General features: G+C 25.8%; 1 protein-coding gene across 3 annotated transcripts; it reads right to left on the minus strand.

The window, feature by feature from the left end:
* Nucleotides 1-1,535: 1,535 nt before the first annotated feature.
* Nucleotides 1,536-7,016, minus strand: LOC124923792. Of its 3 annotated transcripts, none has more exons than XM_047463766.1 (11): nt 6,725-7,016; nt 6,453-6,550; nt 6,123-6,316; nt 5,026-5,065; nt 4,231-4,312; nt 4,074-4,151; nt 3,870-3,995; nt 2,578-2,699; nt 2,420-2,459; nt 2,250-2,324; nt 1,536-1,874 (listed from the first exon to the last, which is right to left on the minus strand). In XM_047463766.1, exons 1-11 carry the CDS (start codon nt 6,994-6,996, stop codon nt 1,724-1,726), a joined length of 1,278 nt encoding a protein of 425 aa, XP_047319722.1. In that variant the 5' UTR covers nt 6,997-7,016; the 3' UTR covers nt 1,536-1,723. The 3 variants fall into 3 exon arrangements, with proteins under 3 accessions (XP_047319722.1, XP_047319721.1, XP_047319720.1); XM_047463765.1 differs by having other exon boundaries at nt 6,453-6,631; XM_047463764.1 differs by having other exon boundaries at nt 6,453-6,634.
* Nucleotides 7,017-11,930: the final 4,914 nt, after the last annotated feature.

Here is an 11,930-nt window from a genome sequence, read left to right on the forward strand (position 1 = left end):
GGTTGTGTTTGCTGATTCTCCTCTCCATTTAAGGCCTCGTTTGGTTTCTAGGATCATTTTTTTTATTCTAATTCTCACTAATTAGTTTTTGTTTGAATTTTTTCTCATTTAATTTAGTTGTTAATATATAATCATATTAATAAATAAGTGTTAAATGCACTCATAACTAATTTTAAAAATTAACTTTTCAATTTTTTAATTCTTTTTAACTTTTTCTTTTATTTTAACTTGTTATTATATCATATTTTTTTGACAAATTATTTAGGTGGTCCTCAAATTATTTTGATCACTCACTTTTACCTTTCAAATTAATTTTTTAAATAAATTATCCCTTCAACTTTTAAAAAGGTTAATAACCATTTCGTCAACTTTTTACGGTTTAAGCTTAAAATATATTTTTTTATATATTATCTTTAATCTTATTTTTTTATATTTTTATATATAATTATTAAATCACTTATATATAATATTATTTATTTTTATCTATACCTATATAAAATAAAATTTAAAATAATTTATATAATATATATATAATTTATATATATTATCTTTAATTAATTTATATATAATATATATTTTAAAAAACAATTTAAAAGTTAAAAATAATTTAGTGGTCAGAAGGTTTAACCTTACTTTTATCTTTCTTGTTTTTTAAATTATATATTATATAAATTTTATATATATATATATATAATTAATTATTAAAGATAATACATATAAATTATTTATAAACTTTGTTTTATAGATATAAATATATATATATATATAAATATAAATATATATATATATAAATATAAATATATATATATAAGTAAATAATATATATATATATAAGAGATTTAATAATTATATAAATATAAAAATTAATAATAAAAAATATATATATATATAATATTATATATAAGCGATTTAATAATTATATATATAAATATAAAAATTAATATATATATAAAATATATTTTAAGTTTAAGCGTTATGTTTAACCAAAAAGTTGACGGAAGAACAATGACTTTTTAAAAGTTGAAGGGACGATTTGTTTCAAGAATTAATTTAAGTGCTAAAAGTGAGTGATCACAGTAATTTGAAGGCCGCCCAAGTAATTATATATATAAATATATTAATTATATTTATATATATAATTAATAGTTTTAAAACATTCCTAATAAAAAAAAATAATGTATTAAATTATTATTATTTTAAATAATTATTAAGAAAAAGATGTAAAATTACGTCATTTTCTATCTTATTCCTCTTTCAAATTTTATTTTAGATATTATTTAAAGTTTTCAATTTAAATAGTTTAATATAAATATTTTTGTTAAAATGGTCGAATGTAAGTACCAAGACTAATCTATAAATTAAAATTAAAAAATATTTAGAACGAACTTAAAAAAAATTGTGGATAAAACAAATAATAAAATTGATTTTACTCTTTTTCTTAGAATTATATAAACAAGTAATGAATTAAATAAATAAATAAAAAACTTAAAAAGTCAACCTTCACATAGTTCCGCATATTGCTCTTTCTAATAATATTTTCTAAACAAGAATTTTCATTACTTTTATAGTATGCTTCATTTATTAAAAGATTTGTCTTGTTGGCATTAGAGCAATCCCTCCTAAAGTCCTACATACCAAATAATGAAAAGAATGAATGAAATTGAAGACACACAATTTCCCTGTTTTAATGCCAACTTCTAGTGACAGTTAAAAATCTTGAAAATTATATATCATTCTCATCGGGTGGAGATGGCGATGATGACGACCTAAAATCGATGGTTGAGAAGAAGCCAGGTGGCTTTTCGCGAGGTTCAATGGTTAACAGTTGGACTGAATCACCCACAACTTCGGCCCATCCATAATGTGGCTCAGCACTGCCCAATCAAAAGAAAGAAGTTAAAAGCAGAAGACACTTGAATACTGAATTTTACTTAAATTTCGAATAACCATAAGAAAATACATAGATTTGAAGTAATTAATTAGTAATATCTGATCAAATGTGGCCTTATTCGATTAGGATTTTTTAAATAATGTCAAAAGGATCCACCTTCATTTCATCTATCCTCTCATCAATTAAATACCTTCTATTTCTTTTTTAGAAACAATTATTTTATCATTATATAATAAAATCTTTAAAGTCATTTTACCAAAAAAAATGCTATATGATTTAAACCCTATACGAAACTCTATTAATTTTAACTAAATGATTTTAAGTAATAGTTATCAAATGCAGTAAAAGTATATCTTACTCGTAGTGAGTTTCCTCGTCCATAACAATGTCCCAATTTTCTCCAGATGTGCTCTTTCCATATTTATGCACCTTTCTGATTAGAATGAAAAAATGGAGAATATTAATTTTGTATAAATAATTCAACTAAAAGTTATAAGTTTGGATAAGGAAATGAACATAAGTTCTTACCCATTTCCTAAGTGCTCTTCACCCCATGTTCTAGACCAACCTATATTTATACATACAATGGAGAAAAAGTCATATAGCCTATTGAACTTTTGATTGGCTTAAAAAGCCCTCCCAAAATGAATTACAAAACATAAAAAGAAAGATAAGACATGACATACGTTCACCATTTGGCGATGCATGCCAAGTCTCTCCTTGTCGTGAACCAATGCCCGCGAAGAACTTCTCTTCCCATTTATCTCCCCATTTAGTTCCACGTTCAGTCTCAGCCCACTTGTCTGTCCTGAGGAAACAAAAAGGCAAAAAAAAATAAACTAAGGCATTCATTCATGCCTTTGAAGTTTGACCCTGTTATGAACAATGAAATTTTATGCCAATAATTATATTGATCAGGACATTTCATTTCATCTGTGAAGCTAAACTTAAAACTTGTTTGATCTTGGGTTTTTTGAAAGAAAAAAAAAAATTTGTTTGATGTAAAAAGTGGTTTATTTGGGTGAAATATCCTTACTAGTTAATATTTAAAATGATACACAAAATAAAATAAAGTATTTTGATAAAAAAGAGATTAGGGTTTTAGGGTTTTTTCCGTGGAGAAGAAGGTTAGCACAGCATCTGCCATGACCCACTAGGGTAGCTCTTAGTGGCAAGAGTTGTGCCTAAGAAACCAATAGGCACGGGTTCAATTCTCACTATGAACCCCAAATGGGGGTCATGACTATTGGGCCCTAAATTCATAAAAAAAAAATAATCTCTTAGTTCAAGATTGTAACAGCAGCCTAAGGATGCCTAATATAAACTGCATAAATATTAAGTAAATAATTAATGTTTAGTTGGTAGTGGTTGTGTTAATAATGGTTATTTTCAGTTATTAATCTAGTACTATAAATATTAGCAAATACCATGTAATCCGGGTGTCGAATTATATTGAATAAACTTGAATAGTTTGTGTTCTTCTCGTCTAGGCCTTTGAGCCGTTTTTCTGAGTATCTTATCCACATTCTTCTATCTTCTCATCTATGGTGTCTGCCAATTCTATCTATTATAATTTGGTTTTGTAAGACACTCCTCCTAACCCTTGAGCTATTCTTGGTGTACAAGGTGTTTTGGTATGATTTAATGGAAGAAGTGATTAATGACATGGATAGTGATTTAAATCCAAATAAACCACATCAAACAGGCCCTTAGTGGTTGAAAAACTTATTGCACAATGGGAGATCAAGGTTACATTTCTTATCTTATGGTCTTTATGAGAGTTCAGAAATAGACATTTTCTTTCTAGTACATGAAATCCTTTCTGACATACATTAGCTTAAGTATTCATTAATGGAAAGCAATTCTGTATTTTCTCCAACCAGATGAACTGTAAATATATTCCAGCAACTATGTTAACTAGTTTCAGATTTTCATGCCTTTTGATCCTGTGTTAAACAGTTAAAAGTGAAGAGAATACCATTTTAGGATAGATCCTCTTCCATCGTAATTCTCTCCCCACTTCTCCCACCAAGATTGTTGATCAAGTCTTCCATACTTATGAGCCCCCTTCTCAGTCCAGCCTTTAGCATCATATTTCTCCCACCTTCAGGAATGAAGAACATAAAATACATAAAGCAATGCCAAACAATGTGCAACATTTGTAGTAGTGGGATAAGCTTACCATTTCTCATACCATCCAGCATTTTCTGTGCCTGATTTTGCTTGTTTCTCTGCACTTCTCTCTATCCTAGCTAAATTACTGCAGCATTAAGAGTTATTTTTTAGCTAGGTAACAGCATAGAAGAAAACGTAAGAAGCAGAACAGTAGGAAAAGATACCTCCATTCGTCTTGGTGAAGGACTTCCTGCCATGTCTCCCACCATGAATCGCCTTCAGCATTTTTTCCAGATTTCTCTACTCCTGCAATTTTCTCAACACATCAATGATAACTCAATGATTGTAGATGAACACATGGAAGAAGTAAAGTGTGTTGGAAGGTGCATATAATCACCAATAAAAGTGAAATGACTTTGTGATTTTCATTTATTATAATATATACAATATATAAGTTTGTGAGATAAGCCTTTACAAGAAGAAAAAGACAATTCATATTCATATTCACATTCAACATAGCATAAACATATTGCAAACTATTTATTTTATATTACTAATTGTTAGTTTGGATAATTTCAGAGAGATTGAAGAGAGAGTATTGTGACTGAAATATTTCAGTATATTTTCTTGTGAATGAATTGATACATCTAGATACTAAATATACAAAAGAATCAGAAGATGGTGTGTGGTTAGTTACCAATAACATGTAAGTTGTAACCAACCTGATTACTACCACTATCTCTACCATCTATTATATCATGCTATTTTACACTAATCATAACTCAAAAGAACTGTTAATAACTATCAATTAACTATTAACTTCCTTTAATAACAGTATTACTCTTTAATAAATATCACAACCACATGTAAAGTGAGAAACTTATAATTGTCTCAACTTAAAAAAATCTAATAAACCTAATCTTGGTTGTTTTTGTAAGAAAGCTAATAATAAGAATCATTACATTGTATTATATGAGTCATGTTTAACGGCATGATCATAAAGATGGAAGTAGTTTTACCTAGTTCTTTATACCCCGTCCAGTCACTTTTTTCCCACCACTGCAAAAGGAGATCAATGAGTCCAATTAATTTATCCACATGTGATAGTAGATGTCATGAAACCTATTTAACCATAGCATAGGAATCTAAACTCCATGACTATCAGTAGTGTATGCAGGAGCATGTCAACATTTACATAGCTGAAGTGAAGGTATTCTTCAATATAAACATGCCTGAACTAAGATACTCCACATGTTTTTGACGGAAGGGCACCAAAAGCAACATGAGTAACCACCTGAATATACACATTAACTAAACATGTTACTTTTACGGGATGGCTTATTTGATGTAGGGTTATTTGAAAAGAAAAAAAAAAAAACTTGTTTCATGTAATAAGTGGGTTATATGGATAAAACTAGAAAAATATCTTTTATTTAATATTTAAATTGTTACAAAAAATAAAGTAAAAATGTAATTTAGTATTTTGGTTAATGATTTGATTGATGAAGTGATTCATTATAGGATAAGTGGTTATTCAGATTAAATTCAAATAACCTTTCATCAAACAAGCAGCCCCAAGTATCAACCTCCAGGAGAAGGGTACTCCATAAGATCCTCAATTCACACACACAGATTCTTTTCTTTTACTTTAACTAAGAAACCATTGACTAGAACAATGGAGAAATTTCTTGCAGTGGCTGTTATGCTAACAAAAGTTCTGTTTGACACATTCCACCATTAACAATTAGTGAACTTTACACTGCCAACCATGGAGAGCCTATGTGACATGATAATAAAAGTTGGGATTACAGAAGTTACTAAGACTATAAACCATGTATATCCCCAGTGTGTCTAAATCAAGTTCTGGAACTTATTACAAGCAAAGAGACAGCTGAAGAGCAATATTACTTAAATTATAACAGGTATATCTTTCTTCCATTGGAAAAGAAGTATATTTTATACAATAGAGCAAATCTAAATAGTATTGTATTATTTCTAGTTCTCCCATATGATATTTTGATTCAGGAACGTAATAGAAAATATAGAGCACTTCATATTAGTGTTGACCATAAACTGACTAATTTTGAATTAAGACATAAATAGGAAATTGATTTACCAATTCTTTCCATTCTGAGGAACCATCAAGGTGTTGACCTCCCATCCTTGCCCACCTACATCTATATCCATTTTCTCCTACATCCTCTCCAGTTTCTCTATACCATGTGCTTCCATCTTCATTACTACCCTTCTCATTGACATTCTCATTTACCATATCAATGCCCCAATCCTTCTCATTAGCAATTCCAGTATCTATTACAGAGGAAAATCCAAAATAACATAAATTAAACCAGCAAAGAAATCTCTAACAATACAGCATAGACTTAACAAATATTGACAAGAAGTTAAACATTCAGCTAGGTCAAATACATGACATAAAATGGACTACCTCGTTTAGGCGGACTGTCACCAGATCGAGGACCTGAATTTCTCGGTGTACAATGGAAGTAAAACTTTTCTTGTTTGTGATGAAATCTAGGTCTGCAGCTGTTAGGATCCATGAAGAAAAAACAAACATAAGAACCGGTAGGTGCACTATTATTCAAATCATACTGATGAAGAAGAAAGCTGCTGAAGACAAAAAAATAAATAAAAATAAGAGAACTATTCGAGCAAGCTAAAGATTCAATATAATCTAGCCATGCGGTTGCAAGTACGTACTGAGGAGAAGCAAAGGACGATGGAGATGCGGCTTGAATTCTAGCTCTCCAATCTTCTGATTTCTCGGAGCCAGCATTTCTCCTAATGGAGACTAGCGAATCGGAGCGACAGAACTTAATCGAGCAAACTTCTCGTCCACATTTTACAGGAAAGCAAATCTTCTTACTCTTATTCCACTGGACTATCTCATTGTTTTGTGACAGAGACAAGGCGACCTTCGTTCTCATCCACAGGTCGAATTGAGCACCGACACCGTTTGAACTCGCCGCCATTGCTAATATAGAACTGTCATTGAAGGCGGCTGCAGTTATACCTAAATCTAAGCTCTGTGAAGTGAGAATAGCGGTTACAGAACTAAAATGATGAGAAAAGGTTGAACGGAGTTAGAATCGGAGAGAAATCCGGCATTGGAGAAATCTCTCTAGTGAGAAGAACTTATACATTGAAATGACCAGTGAGGAAGCTGCTCCGGTGAGAGTGATGAACATAGATTTGAAATGAGAGAGAAAGAGAGAGAGAGAGATGAGGTGTCGATACGATAACGGTTATTGAAAATGGCTGAGCCAAAGGATTCAGTGATACACGTCAGCAATGAGGGGGGACCTATCCCCTGTGAGGGAGGGATCACCATCTCCACTCCTGACCGGCCACGTGTTCGAAAGTTAGGCAGAAAACGTGATGGAACTTTTCTTATATTTGATGTTCAATTATTTAAATTTTTTATTAGATTATTTTAAAATGTTGAAAAATGAGTTAAGTTATTATAATTTTGGTTTTCATTAAAAAAAAATAATTAATAAATTGAATAATTAAAAAAATAATTAGTGATAAAAGAAGATTTTTAGTAAAAAATTCCAAATTCATTATAAAAAAAAAAAAAAAGTTCTTAGAGCTATTCAAAAGTAATTTTTCTTTTATTTAGTAAATTAGCACAATAACTATAGACAGTAATTATTATAAATTTTGTAATTTTCGATCTGAATTGTCTCGTTTTGAACAATTTTTTATTTAATAATAAAATAGAGTAGAGATGATAAAAAAAAATATTCAAAATAGAATGTGAAGAGTAACTTAAAAGAAGTTCAATATTTTAACTTATAAACTAATAATACCTTATATTTTAAATTCAACATAAAAATAGACGAACTTACCACATTTCTAACAATATAACTTCAACATTTTAATTTTAAGGTGGACAGTTTTTCTTTTTAATTTAGAGGGAGAAAAAAATAATTATTGATGATGATTTTGAGGAGATTATGATTAATTTTTATAAAATGATTTTAAAGAGTATTGATATATATAAATAAAATAAAAAATAATAATTTAAAATAAAAGATATTTTAGTATTTTGATTAATGAAATGAGTGATTTACGCTATTTCGTCAAATGATAAGTTTGCAGGCAAGGACAAAAAGACGTTCTTTCCTACTTACTATAGGTAGCTGCGTCTCCTAGAAGATCTTGGCATCAAAGATCCGTGATTGATTGTAAAATTGATTTTAGTTGAGTTTTTTTTTAAATCAAAGAGAACCCTGCCTAAGTAATAATAATTTTAATTCGTTTATATAATTTTAAATTTATATATAACATTCCATATACATAATTATGAACTTTTAAGAATATATTTGGTTTGTTTTTTAATATAAATTAAGTAATTTATTTTTAATTGTTAATCATATTAATTATATATTTATACATAAAATTATTTATTTATTAAAATAAATCAATATTTTAAGAGATGTAATGGTTAAGAGTTCATAATTCATAATAAAGATTAAGAGTTTGAATGTTAATTGGGAACAAGTGATATGTTGGTTGACCAAAGTGAGAATATGTGTGATGAGATAATTGTGTGCAAAATGTTTAAAATATAGTCCGATTGGTGTTGAGTCGACTGAAACGAGAAGATTTATAATATGATAAGATGATTAGGAAACTAAGGGAGTTATATTGGTTGGTTGAAGTAAGGATGGGAAGAAATAAAATTTATAATTATATGAGATGGTTGAGGTGCAAAATGCTCGAAATGATAGTTCAGTCGAGATATATTATAAAATAAAAGATTGATTGTAGTTCAAAATGCTCAAAATGATAATTCGTTTGGATAACAATGGATATTAGTTGTTTAAAGTGATGATGATAAGAGGAAATGTCTTCAATGATCAGGTGGTTGTGGTGCAAAAGATTTTAAACAATAGTTCGATTGAGAGTAAGGAATATGTTGGTCGACCGAAATGAGAAAGTGTATAATATGATATATAGTTCGGTTGCAGGTAATAGTGGATATGTTGGTTACTCAAAATGAGACTGCAAGTGGTAGATGACATTTTAGGTGAAATGAGAAGGTCTATAATATAATTATATATAGTTCGGTCGTAGGTATCAATGAATATATTGGTTACTCGAAGTGAGAGACGGTAAAAGTTGATAAGGATGAAATTTTTGGGTAAATGAGATAAATGATAATTGTGATATTTTGGTACTTTAAGACAGTTTAGTTAGTGATACAAGATGTAACACTATTTCTGTAGTATAAAATATACAATAGTATAAATTTATACACATATATAATTTATATCTCATATTTAGTATATAATAATAACCAGTTTCCATAATTACGAACACTATTCTTATATCACTTAATTTTTTATTTTCATTATACTCTTTATTAATATTATATATTACTTATTATTATATAATATATTAAATATATTTTATTTTATTTTAATATTATTATTATATATAATCATTTTTAATATATATTTTTAAATAGTTTAATATTTTTATTATAAAATATTTATTTATTTTATAAATAATTTTATTAATTATTATTTACTATATATACTTATATTATAAATAATATTATTTATTTTAAGTTTATTTTATTACAATTATTAATAATATTTAAATTAAATAAACATAATTTATATTATAATTAATTTTTTAATTTTAATTAAAATTACATTAATTATTAAAAAATAATAATACAATCATTTATAATAATAAACAATATTATTTATATAAATATAAATAATAATAATAATTTTAAATACAAAATATACTAAATTCTTATAGTATATACTAAACCCAAAATTATAAATCATTTACCACTTATATCATTTGAAAAAAATAAAAAGAAGTAATATTTATTTTGATATATATATTTGAATGGATGAAATTGAAATTGACATTATAATTATAATTTCATTAAAATTGATATTAAATTATAATTTAATGTAACTATAAAATTATAATTCAATCATAATTCGTATATTAGAGAAAAAGAATATAATAAAAATAATTTTAATATATATTATCCGTTTTATTAAAATATTTGTTTGATAACCAATTAAGATAGTTAAGTGTCATTTTTTTTTTAAGTTTCAATTTTTATTAAAAAAAATATCTAGTTAACTTTATAAATTCAATAAAAATATCGATTCGACATTTTAAATTCATAAATTCAAAAATAAAACATGGGTTGAAGATGTTTATATATATAAGTTCAAAATGTTAACTTACTTATCTTAAAAAAAAATCAATTCGATAATTTAACATCTAAATTTAAAATAAATTAACGATTACATTTTTTAATCGTGTTTTAAATGATAAAATAATAAGTTATTTTATTTAAAAAAACATAAAAAAAATTAAAATTAAAATTACTAGCTAAGAATATTGCAATTGAGAACTATAATATTATAATATATTGAATTAAAATTCTTAATATTAAAGACTCTGCCACTTAAGAATTAAAAGTGGACCATAGTTCCAATTCTAATACCAATTCCAGGATTACCAAACATAAGAATTTGTTTGATTTGAGTTTATTTAGATTTAATACTAATATTAATAACCAAATTAGGTTTGTTTGTAGAAAAACAAACTTTTTTTTTTTTTTTTGTTTATTTTGTGGGTCTAGTTGTTTATAAAAAATATTGAAAATACTAGTTGAATTGTTTAAATTAGGATAAATTATTATTCAAAAATAAAGAAGAAAAAAGAAGATAGTACTTCCATAAAATATTTTTGATCACTTTTATGAGATGCTTGGTTAGAAATTGGATAAGGACTATATATGGAGGGAGGTATTAATTTTATGAAGTATATATATTTAAAAATTTAAAAATAATTTATTTGACTATTTAAATCATTTTAATAAATAACTCAAGTAAATTCAAATTTATTTACAAAAATTGGTTATTTAGATATGGAAACAAGTAATATATTAACTTTTTTGGTATGTATTTTTATTACTATATATATATATATACCTTATTATTATAATTAATATAAATATTATCTCAATTACATCGTCTCAATATTCATACAAAATAATAATAATATATTATTGTAATATATGAATATGTATATATTCTTAAATGTAATTAATATTTTAATTGAAATTATATACACTTTTTATAACAAATTAATATGTATATATTTTTCAAAATATAAATATAAACTTTTCTTAATTTGATTATTAAAGTGTCTTATATTTTTATTTTTAATTTGTTATTTTTTATTATATGTTTTAATATTTTAAATAATTAATTATTATCCATTTTAAAATATAAGTAAAAGAATATACAAAATATCATGGTATGCATAATTTATTTATATAAATAATAATAATATTTTGTAATAAATGAAGATGCATATATATATTTCTTAAATTGTAGTTAAGATTTAAATCAAAATTATCTACACTTGTATAACAATTATGTATATATTTCTCAAAAATATTAATGTTTGAATGAGACAGTCTATACACAAATATATATATGTACAAAATCAACCTATATAATTTTGTGTTATGTTTAGAAAATAAAATTTATAGAAAAAGATTAATTATTTGTGTCAAGTTATTAAAATATTGTTAGTATAAATATATAAAATATTTAAATAATAAAGTAAAATATTATAATATTTTAATCACTCATTTAATGAAAAAAAATTGATAACCAATTAATGATTAAACAATCCATAAGATAAAACCACAATTAAGGCTGATATGATTTTTTTTAATCAAGTTTGAGTTTATCCATTTTAAAAAGTTTAAAATGCTTAAACTTATACTTAAATACAATTTTCAAGGGGTTGTTTGATATTTTCAAGAAGTTATATGTGACCGTTGTGAATTCAAATTAAATGATTCTTACAATCCATATAATCTCATTATATGTTATCAAGATTCAAAGAA

The sequence above is a fragment of the Impatiens glandulifera genome, chromosome 2, assembly GCF_907164915.1.
Source record: "Impatiens glandulifera chromosome 2, dImpGla2.1, whole genome shotgun sequence".
Lineage (NCBI taxonomy): Eukaryota > Viridiplantae > Streptophyta > Magnoliopsida > Ericales > Balsaminaceae > Impatiens > Impatiens glandulifera.

Bases quoted from the DNA above. Each gene is read 5' to 3' on its own strand.
- LOC124923792 (XM_047463764.1), bottom strand. From the start codon at position 6,996: ATGGCGGCGAGTTCAAACGGTGTCGGTGCTCAATTCGACCTGTGGATG. The intron at 4,152-4,230 runs GTATCTTTTCCT...TTAATGCTGCAG, and splicing joins CTTCACCAAGACGAATGGAG to TAATTTAGCTAGGATAGAGA. The intron at 2,700-3,869 runs GTATTCTCTTCA...TTGTTTCCTCAG, and splicing joins AGAGGATCTATCCTAAAATG to GACAGACAAGTGGGCTGAGA.